The 17,629-nt window shown below is 48.5% G+C and overlaps 1 protein-coding gene across 2 annotated transcripts; it reads left to right on the top strand.

The window, feature by feature from the left end:
• Positions 1 to 414: 414 nt before the first annotated feature.
• On the top strand, positions 415 to 14,181 carry WDR73 (WD repeat domain 73). 2 transcript variants are annotated; one of them, XM_054015913.1, is made up of 9 exons: positions 415 to 554; positions 1,125 to 1,192; positions 2,959 to 3,047; positions 4,846 to 4,934; positions 6,383 to 6,450; positions 7,757 to 7,921; positions 10,038 to 10,412; positions 10,956 to 11,136; positions 13,756 to 13,877. In XM_054015913.1, the coding sequence occupies exons 1-9, from the start codon at positions 508 to 510 to the stop codon at positions 13,781 to 13,783; spliced, it is 1,110 nt and encodes a 369-aa protein (XP_053871888.1). In that variant the 5' UTR covers positions 415 to 507; the 3' UTR covers positions 13,784 to 13,877. The 2 variants fall into 2 exon arrangements, with proteins under 2 accessions (XP_053871888.1, XP_053871887.1); XM_054015912.1 differs by lacking the exon at positions 10,956 to 11,136 and having other exon boundaries at positions 427 to 554; positions 13,756 to 14,181.
• The last annotated feature ends 3,448 nt before the right edge of the window (positions 14,182 to 17,629 follow it).

The following is a 17,629-nucleotide window of genomic DNA, read 5'->3' on the forward strand; positions in this document are numbered from 1 at the left end:
AGCCGCTGCCTGCCCGCAGCTGGGGGCGCGGCCGCTTGCCCTGTCACCGGGCACTGGCCGGCGCCGCACAGGCTACGGGGCTGGGCGTCCCCTGGGCCTGACCCCGCCCCGCGCACGGAGCGCGCCCAGGCGGCTCCAGCCGGCGGGGGGAGGGAGTGGCTTGTGCGCATGCGTAGAGTGGCGGAAGCCCGCGCAGACCCCGTCCTCACGGCTGAGATCGGGGGAGTGGAAGGGAACTGGGCGTGGCGGCGGCTGCGCAGCCGCAGTGGGCGCGCTCGGGGCGGCCCGCCGAGGGAGGAGCCGGTAGTCCCCGCCCATGCAGCAGGAGGGGGTAGAACTCCTCTGTCACGGGACGTCCTCGCCAGAGAAGGAATCCTGGGGTCCAAGACGCGTCACGTGTTGGAGTATCACGTGACTGGCGTGGCTGCCGCCTTGGAAAAGTCGGTCACGTGGAGGGGAGGGGTCATGTGACCCTGTGGCCGTTGGGCGGCGCGCGCCTGCCTCGGGATGGCGGAGGAGTCTGCGGAGGATTGGCTGCTGGAGTCCTTGCGGCTGTGAGCGCCCCGAGACCCCGGCCGGGCCCTGCCCCCTCCCCTCCCCTCCCCCATAGGCCCGGGGCTCGAGCCCCCGTTCGCACGTCAGCCCCGGTCGGGTCACGCGCCGTCTCCGGGAGCGGGAGGGGACCAGCCATTGCCCCCGCCCCCAGAGCAGCCTGCGCGGCGCGGCCCAGGTGCGGGGTCAGGGTCGGGGCCACACTGGCCTTGAGCAAGTCACTTCACCGCTCCGTGCCTCAGTTTCCCCATGTGAATAACGGGGCCAATGATACTCACCTCGGTGGTGTGGCGCGTTGAGCGCTACAGACGGGAAGCACAGATAAGCAACGATCGTTATCAGCACCATCCATAACCCATGGAATTAAAGACTTGCCTGTGAGAGACATTGTCTTCTCTGTGGGCTGGTCTAATGCTTAGGTGCTGGGGGTGCCGCTGCACCCTCTGGTTTGAAGTGGTTTCTATCATGTACCGGATTTACATATTGGTTCAATGGCTCTTAGCACCCCCACTATACAAATTGTTCCAGTTCTAATGTTTTGTGTTTTTGTTTTGTTTTGTTTTTGCTTTCAGATATAATGATTTGCATGTGTTTGAGCTCCAAGAGCCGACCAGAGTCATTGAATGGATAGGAGAAAAAAGTGAGTCATTTCACTTGTGTTTGCTTGGCAAAATTAGTAACTGTTTTCAGAACTCAGTGGCTCCCGTATTTATTTCTGGGTGAATTTAGTGCTGGTGAAAGTGGCCCGTTTAACAGCCCTGGAGAGATGAACTCTTGTTAGTCCACAGAAATAGGTACAGCACTGGCAAATACAGCATATATTTCCAGAAGATTCCATGGAAAGATTTTGGATAGGCCATCTGTTAATTAATCTGGAGTGAGACAAGTTGCGTGAATAATATTTTTTATTGGGCCAACTTTTGTTAGTGGAAGGTACACACTTTCAGATCACACAGCTCTGTGTACCTTAAAAGTTTGTATCTTCCATCAAGAGAAGTAAGTCCAATAAAAGATTATCTTCTCTACCTTGTCTCTTTCATATCTTGGGACCAACATGCCTAGGACAACGCTGCAAGTAATTGACAATGGTAAATTTTGTGATATGGACCCCGGACTTATTTCACACGGCCACTCAACAGCCATTAGATGGTGATAACTTACTAGCAACTAGAGATAGAAGTGGTTCAGAGAAGAGCAATGAAAACAGTCAAGAGCCTGCAAACATTCTACTAAAAAAGACAGATTGAAAAGATTAGGATCGTTACCTTAGAATCGAGATGAATAAGAGGGGACATGATAAAAGTGCATTAAAATAATGAATGCTCTCTAGAGAAGGTAGATCAGGCGCTTCAGGCATATTCAGTGTTCTAATTAATGACAAAAATTTGGCAGGGATTTAAGCATTGTGCTTCAGGGTCTAAGCCAATCACTATTAGAGATCAGGAGGAGGCCTATGTTCAGGTAGATTATTATACATTTGCAGTTGAAAAGTTCTCATACTTTTATTTGAAGCATTTGGTTCTGGCCACTGTCAGAGACAGCATACTGGGCTAGATGGACTGCTCATCTGTTCCAGTGTGGCAGTTTCTGTGTTCCTATGAGCTGGTTTTTAATCACTGGCCACTAGTTGAAATGTTCTGTATACATACCCCACAGTCCAGGACTTTTTGAGGGAGCAGGAGACTGGCCAAGGTCTGGAGTCTAGTGCTTTGGTTAACCAAAGGCGCTGTTGCCATAAAAGCCTTTATTGTTTCTGCAACCTTGCCTCATTCTAAGAAAATTGTGCTTCTAGTGCTGCTTGTGTTCGCAACACCCTCCTAGTGGCCTTAACAGGAGCAGCAGTAGAGAGGGATAGGATCCTTGTCAAGCTCCTTCTGCTGAGAAAGCATTATGTACAGGTGCCCAGACAGTAGTTCAGTCCTCGGCTTCTGAAGGGGATTGGGAATGCTGCTGTATGGTGGTGCTTCTCCTACATTACATTACTGTGACCTTTCACCCCCGGGATTGCTGCACATAGCACCTCATCCAGCAGGATTAGTTGAGTGAAATTTATTAGGTCTGTGTCAGCAACTCCAATTGTTGCCTCCGGGCAAGTACTATGTGCTGTAGCTGAGACAGTGGTGTGATCCTGTGGAGAGTAAAATGGAATGGGAAAACAATGAAGGAGACATTTGTTGGGGTAAAAAATACCAAAGTAGAAGGAAGAAACGGCTTAGAAGGGTGAGTCTCCTGCAAATGTAGAGGAGAGGGGTAAATTGATCCAATGGCAGCACGTTGTGATTTGAGACAGATTTCCCCCAGTACAGCGAACACCCTAATCCTTAAATTCCCTTCAGAAAATTGTTCCTAGTGAATGAGCAGGCTCACCCTGAACTCATCTCCTCATTGTTTCTTTTGTAAATCTAGGTGTCTGTGTAGCGGGATACAAGAACTCCAGAAGAAATGAAATTCTCCAGCTCCTGTTGCCTCAAAAACTGTATGTGAAAGAGAAGCAGGTGATGGTGACTAAGTGGTATTCATTTCAAATTCTTTAGCTCCCCCAAATGTGTGCAGCCAGCAGGCGTTTTACAGAAACCCGCAAAAAGACAGGGTCCACCCCCTGAAGAATTTATAGGCTGCATGTAGACATGACCTGGTTAGATACACAAGGTAGAACAAGAGATACATTGAGATCACTCAGTGAAGGCATGGATGCATCTTGACGTTTCCATCTGAGTCTGCTGTTGTGGTTGTGAGTGTGGACTGACTTGTCGTAGGGCTGGGGTAAGTTTTCAGGAGGAATTGAATGAGGAGAGAGAAGTGGCTTGGTGAATTAGGGCAGCTCTACACAGGGGGAGTGTCGATGTAAGATGCGTCGACTTCAGCTACGGAAATCCGTAGCTGAAATTGTGTATCTTATTTCGACTTACCTTGGGTCCTCACGGCGCGGGATCGACGGCCGTGGCTCCCCTGTTGAGTCTGTTACTGCCACTCGCCCTGGTGAAGTTCTGGAATCAACGGGAGCGCGGTTCGGGGATCGACATATTGCATCTAGACGAGATGCGATATATCGATCCCTGATAGATCGATTACTACCCGCCGATTTGGCGGGTAGTCTGGACGTACCCTTAGTTTTAGGAGGTTGTTCCTATCGCAGGGCAGTGTGGATGAATGTGCGGACACCAGCTGCTCTGGCGTTAGTTCGTGCAGACTCCTGGGCTGCTTTGCTTGTTACCTTCTTTATTCAGCTAGTTTAAATCCGTTTGCAGTCATATTTGGACTCAACTCATCTACCTTTTCTAGCACTTTTCTCTGTAGATCTCAAAGCACTCTACGTCCGACATCAGTTTCATTGTCTTCATTTTACAGAGAGGGAAACTGAGGCACAGAGAAGCAAAGCCACTGGTCTCAGGTTACCCAGCAGGCAAGTGGCAAGTAGGGAAATGAATCCACATCTCCCGAGTTCCAATCCAGTGCTCTGTCCACCAGACCACACTGCCAGTTTGCTCCCTATGTCTTCATTTGAGAAGCTCTGCTCAGTTCTGACTGACTCTCATCCCTACCCCCAAAACAGAAAATTTTGTGATCTGGCAGTGTTTCAGATTCGCACCCTTGGGTTTCTGAAGGAACCCCTAGAATCTCCCTGCGCTTATAACAAACACCATAGTACCCCCCTTGCAAACGTTTTTGTATTTGTACCTCCTGTACCATCTTGTGCTGTGCTCTCCGCTGATCGCCCAGGCAAAGTGGAAGCAGACTAAGTTAGTACTTAAATAGACGAGCTTCCCAGTGCTGCAGAAAACGGTGCTTGGTTACTGGGTGGCATGCTCCCCGCTGGCCAGTGCCCCAGCATGCGGGAACGGGGCACTCTGCTGTTGGAGTTCCAGTCTTTTAGGTGAGTTGTAAATCCAAAGTCATGGCTGCTAGTGAGAAATGCCTTGGAACCTCCAATGACTCCAGGAGCAGGAATGTTAAACCCTGGGGCTTGGCCACACCTCTGCTGTGGTCATCCCCTGCCGTTATATTGGATATAGTGTTCCTCGTGTCTTGTCTCAAACTGTGCAATGGTCATGTGCTCGGCTTCTCCCCAGAGCTGGGTGAGAAACACTCCCTGCATATCAGTTTGTTTTCAAAGTGCTTTGGGATCCCCCCAGATAAAAAATACTGCATAAATTGACAGTATTAACTGTACCTGAGGACTTCAGCCCTTACAGACCTTGACTTGCTGCCCAGTTACCTTGAAAGAGTGAAGGAATGTTGACCTTAGCGGCATTATGTGCTAAAGAACAGCATCTGTCTGCTTCTGGTTTGTAGGGTTTGTGTCCTGAGAGAGATTTCAAGGTGGAACGTGGTGGATTTTCCGACCGCCCTGTGTACAGCCTGCGGCATGTGCCAAACACTAGGTATGTAGATGGGGACTTTCTGGTTCCTGTCGAATGGATGTGTTGGATTTGTTTTGTTCGATGAAAACTCCCCATTCCCTGTCCAGTTTGAGCCACCTCACAAGACTTGCCAGCTTTTAACATAGCTGGCCAGCAAAATGAATGTAACAAGGGCTCTAAAGAGCCCTCCCCACCCCCCAAACACTCAGCCTGGCTATCTGCCAAGGGAGGTCCAGTAAAACAGGAACGTATGTGAAAATCCCCTAGCGGAAAGGGCTCTGGCTCCTTCCTTCTCCCTTCAGTGCCAGGTCAATTTCTTCTCTCACTTTTTCTTGCTGTTGCCTCAATTCACCATCTCCCCTTCCTCCCCCCGCCACACTTTCTGATGTGGTGATGCCTCTCCTGGCCCCTCCCCCATGTGCTCCTGTGTATACTCCCCTGTGCATTCCATTGGCTCACCTCTTTCTCTTCCTCCGGCGGTCCTCCCTCTCTGCGGGTTTTCTACATGGCCTCGCCCAGGAGAGGTGCCTTAGGTATCTCACCCGCTGGGATATCTCCTTCCCCTGCCTCCCCAGTACAGAAGTGCTCAAGTGCTTGTGTTGTGGGGTGCATGGGGCAGCTGGCCGCTCTACTCTTGCTGTCCTGTGTCATGCAGGGGAGGGGAGATCAGAGGAGCCAGCAGAAAGGGAGCGGCTGTAGAGAAGAGGCAGTGTTAGCAGCGCCCCCTCCTGGTGGGAAACCACTGAAAAGTCTGCCCTGGTGGTGGAATTTTTAGGAGGCAGCTCCTGCAAACAGCCTCCTTCACTGACCTGGGGAGGCTCTCTCTCCCCTTTCCCTCTCCTCTCCCCAGGCTCCCACAGATCATTCCCTGGATATTTTCCAGTGCTTTGCCCAGTCTAGTGTTGGTGGCAGAGACTCAATTGCTGACATTAAAGCAGGGCAGGAATGAAAAGGCAAAGCAGCCCTTGGTGTCTGTAAAGTCCTTGGAGAGCCATTGGGACCTGAGCAACTGGCACCGTCTGCTATACCTTGGACTCTCACCTCTCTTGGGCCGGAGTGTTCCTGCCAAGGAGAATACTGGAGGCTCTGCAAGGACTTTCTCATGGCCATTTGAGGGCCATGCAAACAGCCAACTTCTGTTACCAGTTCACCCCACCTCTTCAGCAGATTCCCCACCCCATGCGCACACATCCCTCTGCTAGTCTCCCTTCCTCAGTGTTTGCCCCCCGGGGCTGCTCTAACTACAGGGGGAACCAGGCAGACTCCTGCGAGGTCCCCAAATGCAGGCGGCCATAGCGTAGCTTAATGCCCCAGGTGCAGGATGGGAGAAACTGAGCCTGAACCCTGGGCATAATGGGAGGAAATAGAGAGAACAGACATGCCTGTCAACACCAGCATGTACCAGTCCTGAGGGGAAAGGCCACTTTCCATTAATGAAGAGTTTGCATCCAGTTTCCTTGTTTTCACAGCTTGCTGGTAACAAGTGGCCCGCCAGATAGTTCCCTGCAGGTCTGGCAGTTGGCAGCGGAGGACACTGGTGAGTGCATGTCTGAGCAGCTGTTACACAAGTTTAAATTGGTAGGTAGACCGTCTGCTGCCAGCTCCTCTCTGCATAGTCCTCCTGCGGCACGGGTGACGTATAAAGTACCATTGGCAACTTGCTCAGCCTTGCTACCCAAGAGGGTTAGAGCTTCCCTACTACACAGGAGGCGGGGGGGTCGTGTGAATTAATCCTCTCCTAGTTGTGGAGCACTTGGAGGCTCCTGGATGGAAGGTGCTAGAGAAGGGCAGAGTGTTAACGTTTCTTATTGAAGTGCCCTGCAATTATGGAGGACAAAAAAGGCTCTATGGCCTAAACTCTCAAAAATGGCTGGGTGTTACGGGAGCCCAAACGGAGACCCTTTGGAAGAGCGGGTGAGCGGCATCTCTGAGAATTGGGCCTCTTTAAGGTGTCTCAGATTGAGCGCCCAAAATCACTAGTCCCTGGAAATTTTGGCCTGTATGTCAATGTGAAATTGTTGTGTAGAGAGCCACAGTTTGCCAGGAGCGAGCTGCGGCTCTGACCCACCATCTGAGCTTTCCATTGTTGGGAAGCTTCTGCTACACCGTGCAGGTTATAGGTCCTGGAGTCCATTTTCAGCACGTGTCTGTGGATGCATTTAGTTGATCTTCACTCAGTGTTACTAGTCACATGGCCAAATCCCCTGCACTGCCTCTGGCCTCGGAGATGTTTAGCTGAAAGGACAATGTCATGTTTTTAACCACTGATGTCCGCTCCGCTGTCACTAGGGCGGGAGCCCAGCCCAGTCAGACTGGAAGTTAGGACACCTCGGATCTGTTCCCTTACTGCCTTTGACTCGCTTTGGGATGGATTGTAAATCCCTTATTCTTGTTTGCAAGCAGATGCTCACAGGAGTTGTCCCATTCGCTTCATTGGCATCACTCTCCTAAGCAGGAGTTTTCAGCAGTATGAACAAGGGCTCTACGCTCTGACCCTTTGCAAATCACATCACTGCTCTGTGCCTCAGTTTCCCATCTGTCAGATGGGGACCCCCACTTTGTAAAGTCCATGAAAGAGAAGTGCTAAGTATTTATTGCAATTATTTTATTTATTCTGTCATTTGCTGAAAGCAAGCGACCTGCTTAACACTTTTAAATTGGGTTATCTAGATTTCTAAATAGACCATTTTACCAAGTGTTGTGAAAGGTATTTGTGCCCTTGGAAGAGGATTTAAAATATCAATTGCAGGTTGAATTGTAATACAGCTTCGCAAAACAGTTCAAAAATGTAACTAATTCAGTATTTGCCCTGTTATAGCTCATTATTTATCTCTTTCAAATAGATGTTGTTAAATCTGTAAGTACCATCCCTACGGGAAATGACAGCAAGAAACCTTGGGCTAAAATTGCAACCACTCTGGCCAGAACCCCCTGTGTCCTTCATGGCTCAAGAGTCAACAATGTCCAAATTACAGAGATTGAATCAAAGAAAAACATCTACACAGCAGGTATTTAAAGACCAGGTTTCTCTTGTTTGCCTTTATAAAGCTGGGGCTGGGGGTGGAGGGAGATTTCACAATAGACTACCTAAGCAGTACACTCTTTAAACCAGTGGTTTTCAGGGGAAGATTTTCAAAAGCGCCTAAATCCCAGTGAGACTTAGGCACCTGAGTCCTTTAAGCACTTACAGAAAGTTTTCTTCACGGTGACCCCATGTCGCAGCAGAACATAGCTTTGGCATCCTCCTCTTACCTAGCCATGAAGAACGGATGATGGTTGCAACACCATGAACCCAAGTTTGTGAGCCTGTGCTGTAGACCAAGCGGACTGTTTTCAGAGACTCCTAGGCTGTGGTTTATGCTAGAAAATTGTACCAGCAAAACTCCTCTTTTTTGAGCACAGCCTGGTGCATGTCCACACTTATTTTTTCCTCCTACTGACAAAATCCTCCATTTCTTCCAGCATAGTTATTCCCCCTTTCAGAGTGACACAAGCTCTCAGTTGGTAAAATTCTGCTGGCACAGTGACAGCATGAACATACTCCTGTACCAGTATGAGCAGTCCCCCAGCTGCAACCCCACAATGCAACGTTCTCTTAGAATGACCTGTCTGTTGGCACTTTTGAACTCTGCTGCACAGGGGCCATAGTGATTTAGGAACTTAAATCTTATTTGAAAGTCAGTGGATCTTAGCCCCTTCTGTAAATGTTACCCTAACTCTGTCCAAAGCCTGGATAATTCCACATTCCAGTCCTGTTGGACTGATATTCACTTACTCAGAAGATGGGTCTACCTAATATCTTTTAAGGCAAAACACTTAGCAAGTAGTGCTCAGTTACTCACCAGTGGGAAGCTCATCAGGAAAATCTCACCACGGTTAACTCTCCTCTCCCATCAGTACAGGTTTAGTGTTAGTTCACACTGGTCTTTTCTAGCTTTTTAGTTACTTTATCTTGTCCTCACAAACAAGATTACGCTGCAATTTCTTACACATACACAGTTCTCCTTATGCTTTCTGTGTTAAACGCTATCAGAACAGTCTCTTAAAATCCACAGCAGGCTTCTGTCAAGCCTAAATAAGTTTTTACTCCCAACAGATCCAACACCCGAGGGACAACACTTGTATTACCAGTCCCAGTGGCTTTCAGATGTCAGCAGCTGGGGCTGGTTGTACTGAGGGGGCATTGGGAAGTGCACGTCTATAGTGAAAAGTAGCTGGCGTTGTGCGTTTGTGTCTCCGTGATACCATACCAGCGTGCTGCTTTTCTGTCAGTAGCGGAGCTCTTCGTGGTGAGGACGAGAGTATAGCTTGGGGGCTCATGTGTAAGGCTATGGTTTTGTCATGGATATTTTTAGTAAAAGTCAGGGACAGGTCACAGGCAATGAACAAAAGTTTACAGAAGCCGTGACCTGTCCCTGACTTTTACTAAAAACATCCCTGACGGGAGCTGCAGGGACCCCGTTGTCCAGTGGCTGGGAGCTGGGGATGGGAGTGGGGGCGGGGGAAGAGGGCACCACCACCTGCGTCAGCTAAGCACCTCCGGGGTCCCTCTGCTGTGGGCGGGACGGGTGGGAGGGGCTAGCTGGCTGGCTTCAGCAGCTGAGCAACTGCAGGGGAGCCCTTGGACAGCTCAGGGGTCCCCACTGGTGGGAGCTGTAGGGTTTGTTCCCCTTCACCCCACCCCTCCCCCTCCGTGGCAGCTGGTCAGCTGTAGGAGGGTCCCCTGCTGCCCACGGAGACTGGGCTGCTGCAGGGCTCCCCGGTGTCATGGAGGTCTTGTAGCCTTACTCATATGCAGTTTGATGAGTGGGGGATTTGGGTTTGGGACTACCCTTGTGTTGCAGTAGATTCACCTGCGCACGTCCTCTGCCCAGGGGTCAACTCCCCCCAGCAAGAGCAGAATGTGGCCCTTAGCATTTGAGGCTGTACCGTTGTAGACCTAGGGCATACGCCAGCTCCCTGCCCGAAAACTGACCCTTCCTCTTTCTAAAGCAGCTTCCAAGTCTGCTTCCACAGAAAGGAGTGTGTTTAACCCTGTGTTTGATCTATTTGTCACCCCTGCAATTTCTGAACCTAGCAGTTGTAGCTCCTGTGGAGTCTGAGGTTTTCTTCCTCCTCTCTTAGCCTCTAGTATCAGCGATGAGGTCAGTGGCCTGGAATTCCTGGACTGTAATACTTTGCTGGCCTGCTGCGTGAAGGGCCAGCTGTGTCTGGCAGATGTTCGACAGCCGCAGAGTCCCCTGGGCGATACATCCGTTCCTTCGGCGCTCAGTGGGGAGCAGTGGTGCATGGGTGTCGGTTCTGGTCTGCAGGGCTCTGATGTGAATGCACCCGCCATAGCCCGCCTCTCGTCCGGAGGACAGCTCACGCTAACAGACTTGAGAAATATCCCAAAGCCTCTGAAATCCGCCAGGTGCAAAGTTTCTGCAGCCAGCCAAAGCGCGGAGTTCCTGTGCGTCTCCTGGGCTCCTGTTCTGGATGGATGCCTCGCCGTTTCAGGTAACTCTCGGAAGGTGGGGATTTGTTTGCCATGTGTTTTCAGAACTGACTGAGTCTGCACTGAAAGGCTGGTCCCATGGCGATCTATGTACCCCTGGCTTGTCAGTTTGGAGTGAGATCATGTGACTGCTGATCCCTAGGACCACGATCCCTAGGATCCCTAGCTTAGCGTGGAGATAAGCTGTGTGTTTCATCTCCCAGAGAGCTAAAATGACAACAAAACGTGATGGACCAGACTCAGCCCTGGTGTAACCCCATGGACTTCAGTCGAGTTACAGCAGGGTGGGGTTTGGCACAGAGCCTGGGACAAGATGGCAAGTGGATGCAGCTTCCTCCAAATACAGTCACATGCACTGGCTCGGAGTGCAGCCCCAGGCCGGCACCTGCTTTTGTGCATGCGCTTAACTCCGGTGTGCGTGTAGATCCCTGGTTAGTGTGCGCAGTTAGTGCTTGAGCAAATGCGTAAGTGCAAGTTGGGTCTCCAGTTACTGAGAATCAGGCCCAAGGGGAAATAATAAAGACCTCTTCTCCATCCCTCCCCAGCTCCATCAATGCTCTACGCTGACCTGAATTCATCTCAGGGTCCACAGACTGCTCCTGCACATGGCTGTAGCATCAGTCAGCACTCACCAAGCAGGGAGTTACAAACCAGTCAGCTTAACTTCAGTTCCCGCAAAGAGAATGGAGCAATTAATCCAGCAGTCAATTTGCAAACACCTAGAAGGTAATAAGGTGATAGGTAACCGTGAACTTGGATTTGTCAAGAACAAATCATGTCAAACCAACCTGATAGCTTTCTTTGGCAGGGTAACAAGCCTTGTGGATGGAGGGGAAGTTGTAGTTGTGGTATATCTTAACTTTACTAAAGCTTTAGATACTGTCTCGTAGTAGTAGTCATCATAGGCATTGGACCCGAGTCTGGTTCTGTTCAGTATCTTCATCAATGACTTAGTTTGCGGATGATACCAAGCCCCGGCTTGGGTTGCAAGTGCTTTGGAGGATAGGATAATTCAAAATGATGTGAACAAACTGGAGAAATGGTCTGAAGTAAATAGGATTGAATAAACTGGGTTTGTTTAGTCTGGAGAAGACTGAGGGGGGACAGAACAGTTTTCAAATACATAAATGGTTGTTACAAGGAGGAGGGAGAAGAATTGTTCTTAACCTCTGAGGATAGGACAAGAAGCAATGGGCTTAAATTGCAGCAAGGACAGTTTAGGTGGGACATTAGGAAAAAACTTCCTACTTGTCAGGGTAGTTAAGCATTGCAAAAAAAATTGCTTAGGGAGGTTGAGGAATCTCCGTCATTGGAGGTTTTTTAAGAGCAGGTTGGACAATCACCTGTCAGGGATGGTCTAGTTATGACTTAGTCCTGCCTGAGTGGTGGGGACTGGATTAGATGACCGATTGAGGTCCCTGTGACGGGTTGATCACAGAAACCCCCTTGGGAGCTGCCACCAGATGTGCAAAGACTACCTCTGCTCCTGTTTTCCCTGCCAGCTCAGGACTCCAGCACCCTGTCTTGCTGAGCCAGACACTCCCGTCTGCCCCAACACAGACCCAGGGTCTGAATCACTTGCCCCAAAGCTGCAAGTTTACCTGAAAACAGCTCACAGAAGTGTGCTTGTCTCTAGCACTCAGATGCTCAACTCCCAATGGGGTCTAAACCCAGATAAATCCGTTTTACCCTGTATAAAGCTTATGCAGGGCAAACTCTTAAATTGTTCACCCTCTATAACACTGACAGAGAGATATCCACAGTTGTTTGCTCCCCCAGGTATTAATACATACTCTGAGTAAATTACTAAATAAAAAGTGATTTTATTAAATACAGAAAGTAGGATTTAAGTGGTTCCAAGTAGTAACAGACAGAACAAAGTAAGTCACCAAACAAAATAAAATAAAATGCGCAAATCTATGCCTAATCAAACTGCATACAGATAATCCACCCTCAGAGATGCCTCAGTAAGTTTTTTCTCAGACTGGACACTTTCCAGGCCTGGGCACAATTCTTTCCCCTGGTACAGCTCTTGTTGCAGCTCAGATGATAGCTAGGGGATTCTTCATGATGGCTCCTCTCTCCCTTTGTTCTCTTCCACCCCTTTATATATCTTTTGCATAAGGCGGGAACCCTTTGTCCCTCTGGGTTTCCACACACACACACACACCCCCCCCACTGGAAAAGCACCAGGTTAAAGATGGATTCCAGTTCAGGTGACATGATCACATGTCACTGCAAGACTTCATTGCCCACCTGCCAGCACACACATATACAGGAAGACTAACAGGTAACCACAGCCATCTGCAGACAATGGTCCTGGTTAATGGGAGTCATCAAGATTCCAAACCATCATTAATGGCCCACACTTTGCATAATTGCAATAGGCCCTCAGAGTTATGTTTTATATTTCTAGTTTTAGATACAAGAGTGGTACATTTCTATAAATAGGATGATCACACTCAGTTGATTATGAGCTTTGTAATGATACCTTACAAGAGACCTTTTGCACGAAGCATATCCCAGTTGCATTATATTCACTTATTATCATGTTTTTATAAAACCATATAGACTGCACAACGTCACAGCCCCTTCCAGCCCTACATTTCTATGATTCTATGCTGTAGTATATGCCAATAGCTGTCACCCTATTGTATGTGGGTATGTCCCGTATCGGCGGCCGGGATCGATATATCGCATTTCGTTAAGACGATATATCGATCCCCGAACGCGCTCACCGCCGACTCCGGAACTCCACCAGAGCGAGCGGCGGTAGCGCAGTCGACGGGGGAGCCGTGGCCGTTGATCCCACGCCGTCTGGACCCCAGGTAATTCGATCCAAGATACTTGGACTTCAGCTACGCTATTCGCGCACACACACACACACCCCACCAGTGTAGACCAGCCCTGTGACTCCTCTAGTTAGAACATAAATTCCCTCTGATAACTGTGTGGAAGCTGTTGGTAAATGCTGCCTGTTCAACAGTGCCAACCATGTACATATACACAGATTTAGGATACCAGGCAGTGTTCCTGTTGGGACACCATGAGCATGAGGTCTTGTCTCAACAGGGATGGTATAAAGATAGGTGAATGAATTCTCGGGTTACCTGAGCCTGCGCTATATTCTTTACAGTGGTGGATAAATACCTGGGGTCTTTGACTCCAGGGCTGTAGTCTGTTCAATCTCACCTGTCCTGCCCGGATGGAATGTGTGAACCGGAGCGTAGTGTTCCTGAGTGGAGCTCGCCCTGCAGGGCAAGTGGAAGTTAGGGCTCCTGGACCAAGCCGAACAGTTGCCCATTTCTATAGTCTGACATTCTTTTTTTTATTCTTTAAACAAAGGCTTCAATGGGACCGTTCACATCTATGACACACGGAACTGGCCTGTGTCTGGTGGAGAAGCAGAGCCGCTGTTTAGTCACAAAGGACATATCTTCAGTGGCATGGACAACGGCGGTGACTTTCCCCTGGTTACAACACATGCTTGGCATCCGTGGAAACCAAGAATGTTGTTATCAGCAGCAAATGATGGCTCCCTGCATGTCTGGGACTGGGCAGAGTCTCACAAGAACAGTTGATCTGTTTTCCTGTTATGAAAACTCAGACTGATTGATTTTTTTCTGTATTTACACTCTGAAATCTGCTGCCCTTGCATGTGTAACCCTGTGTATAAGGGACACTCTAGACTGAAGATCATTGTTCAGAATAAGTTTTACACTTTGGATTATTTAAAACAGTAAGAATTTTAAACATCTATTTCATTTGTCACCATTTTTCCTTTTTTAGTTCTTGCATCCCCCTCAGACTGCCCTCATGTGGCCTGTGTCACTTACTGCATCTCAAAGCTGCTGTGAGCTGGCTTCCCCCACCACCGGGGAAAATCTGCAACCTAAGGCTAGGTCTACACTACCCGCCTGAATCGGCGGATAGAAATCGATCTCTCGGGGATCGAATTATCGCGTCTCGTCGGGACGCGACAATCGATCCCCGAATCAACGCTCTTACTCCACCAGTGGAGGTGGGAGTAAGCGCCGTTGACGGGGAGCCACGGAGGTCGATTTTGCCGCCGTCCTCACAGCGGGGTAAGTCGGCTCCGATAGGTCGAATTCAGCTACACTATTCGCATAGCTGAATTTGCGTATCTAAAATCGACCTCCCCCCCGCCCCCCCTGTAGTGAAGACCTGCCCTAAGACAGCAACGTTTCAGTAGTTTTAATACCATGAGACTAGTTCCACTGATGAAACCGTAGTGCACCGGGCAATCCACGCTTATGGCTCCTGTGATGTAGACAGCAGCCTTTCAACACTAATACACCTAGCTTAATTTTGAAGGGCGTTTTGACCTCTCTTGTGCAACTAAGGCCAAGAAAGTGTGGCTAATACCTCGTAGCTCATGCATAGCACTTTTCATCAGGATAAGTGTCTGATCGTTTAGGCTCTTAAACACAGAATGGAATTGGAGGCTAGTTATTAGTTGCACGTAATGCTTTACAGACAAAATCCCTACCCCAGATATCTTACACTCAAATGCCTAAACCCTGCAGCCACTTATGCCTGAGCAGTGCCCCATTGACTTCAGTGGAACACCTTGTGAGCATACAGGCTCCAACTGTAGGCCCAGGGCTCATGCTAGGGGACATCAGGGTGAATTGTAACACATACCCGTGACAATATGCTGTCGAAGTTTGGCTTATGTTTAACTGCAGGGTTTTGTGTAGTGTGTGTGTCACAAAGTGCTGTGTTACCGTCAGACCATGCAAAGGAGGTGGCTGCTGAAAGTCTCGATGAAGAAAGTGAATGTGAGCAGGGGGAGAGCAAGGTAGCTAGATTCACAGGGGACAAGAATTCACTCCTGTTCAGAGGTCCTGGGCATCACTTCCGTTCCATTTTGGCCTAGGTCTCAGCTGCTTCTGCTCTTTTTGTGTCAGCTCTTAAGCATGTTTGTCTCCAGCCAGTCTTTGCTTTCCTCCTGCTGTGTGTAACTCTGCTCCCATGGGATCATGGCCTGTCCTTGGTTTCTTTCAGCAGCAGTTGGCACCTGTCCTTTGCAACATCACTGCCTCTCTGCTTGGCTTGTGGTACTGAGTACACATACACGATTGTGTTTGGGGTGATGGGGAGGGATAGAGTCCAGGGGATTAAGCTTTAGCTGGCACTCCAGACACACCCCGCACAGTATTGTGTATATATTGAAAATGTTGGTACTAGTAGAGGACTTACACTGATTCCAAGGCCAAAAGGGACCATTGTGATCATGTAGTCTGATCTCCAGAGACCTGCATCAAACTAATTCCTAGAGCACAGCTTTTAGAAGAAATCTGATCTTGATTTAAAAATCATTAAAAATGATCTCTCATCATTAAAAATGTGCACCTTATTTCCAGTCTGAACATGTCTAGTTTCATTCAACTCTAGCCATTGGATCATGTTAGACCTTTGTCTGCTAGACTGAAGAGCTGATTATTAAATATTTGTTCCCTGTGTACCTACTTACCAGGCAGTAATCAAGTCATCCCTTAACCTTCTCTGGTTCAGCTAAATAGATTGAGCTCTTTGAGTCTGTTACTATAAGGCTGGTTTTCCAATCCTTTAATCAGTCTTGTGGCTCTTCTCTGAACCCTCTCCAACTTATCAACATCCTTCTTGAATTGTGAGCACCAGCACTGGACACAGGATTCCTGCAGTGGTCGCACCAGGGCCAAACTCAGAGGTAAAACAACCTCTCTACCCCTACTTGATTCCCTTGTTTATGCCTCCCAGGATCACATTAGCTCCTTTGGCCACAGTGTCACCCTGGGACCTCATGTTCAGATGATTATCCACCATGACCCCCAAATCATTTTCAGAGTCACTGCTGCCCAGGAGAGTCCCCCATCCGTAAGTATGGCTTGCACGTTTTGTTCTCAGATGTATACATTTATATTTAACTATATTAAAATGCATATTTTCTTATGCCCAGCTTACCGAGCGCTCCAGATCAGTCTGTATTAGGGACCTGTCCTCTTCGTTATTTGTCTCTCCCCAACTTCTGTGTCATCTGCAAACTTTATCAGTGATGATTTTGTTTTCTTCCAAGTCATTGATAAAAATATTAGCTAGCATAGAGCCGCGAACTGATCCCTGCGGGACCAGTAGAAACACACCCGCTCAATGAAAATTCCCCCTTCGCAATTACATGTTGAGACCCATCAGACAGCTTTTAATCCACTTGTGTGCCATGTTAATTTGATACCTTTCTAGATTTTTAATTAAAATGTGCGGCACTAAGTTAAATGCCTTAAAGAAGTCAAAATATATTATGTCACTGCTGTTATCTTTATCAACCAACTTGTAATCTCATAACAAAAAAGAGAGCAGCTTAGTTTGACCGGCTCTGTTTTCCATCGATCCTTATGAAAGGAGACTCAAAGAGCTTGGCTTGTTTAGCCTAACCAAAAGAAGGCTGAGGGGAGATATGATTGCTCTCTATAAATATATCAGAGGGATAAATACCAGGGAGGGAGAAGAATTATTTAAGCTCAGTACCAATGTAGACACAAGAACAAATGGATATAAACTGGCCATTAGGAAGTTTAGACTGAAATTAGACGAAGGTTTCTAATCATCAGAGGAGTGAAGTTCTGGAACAGCCTTCCAAGGGGAGCAGTGTGGGCAACAGACATATCTGGCTTCAAGACTAAGCTTGATAACTTTATGGAGGGGATGGTATGATGGGATAGCCTAATTTTGGCAATTAATTGATCTTTGACTATTAGCGGTAAATATGCCCAATGGCCTGTGATGGGATGTTAGATGGGGTGGGATCTGAGTTACTACAGAGAATTCTTTCCTGGGTATTTGGCTGGTGAGTCTTGCCCACATGCTCAGGGTTTAGCTGATCGCCATATTTGGGGTGAAGAAGGAATTTTCCTCTCGGGCAGATTGGCAGAGGCCCTGGGAGTTTTTCGCCTTCCTCTGCAGCATGGGGCACGGGTCACTTGCTGGAGGATTCTCTGCATCTTGAAGTCTTTAAACCACAAGTTGAGGACTTCAATAGCTCAGGCATAGGTCAGGGGTTTGTTACAGGAGTGGGTAGGTAAGATTCTGTGGCCTGCGTTGTGCAGGAGGTTGGACTAGAAGATCATAATGGTCCCTTCTGACCTTAAAGTCTATGAGTCAAGGATGGTCTCACAGGTTTTATTTTTCATGAGTCCTTTGGTGACTGAGGAGTCCGATC

Source organism: Malaclemys terrapin, chromosome 1 (genome assembly GCF_027887155.1).
Source record: "Malaclemys terrapin pileata isolate rMalTer1 chromosome 1, rMalTer1.hap1, whole genome shotgun sequence".
NCBI classification, from domain to species: domain Eukaryota; kingdom Metazoa; phylum Chordata; order Testudines; family Emydidae; genus Malaclemys; species Malaclemys terrapin.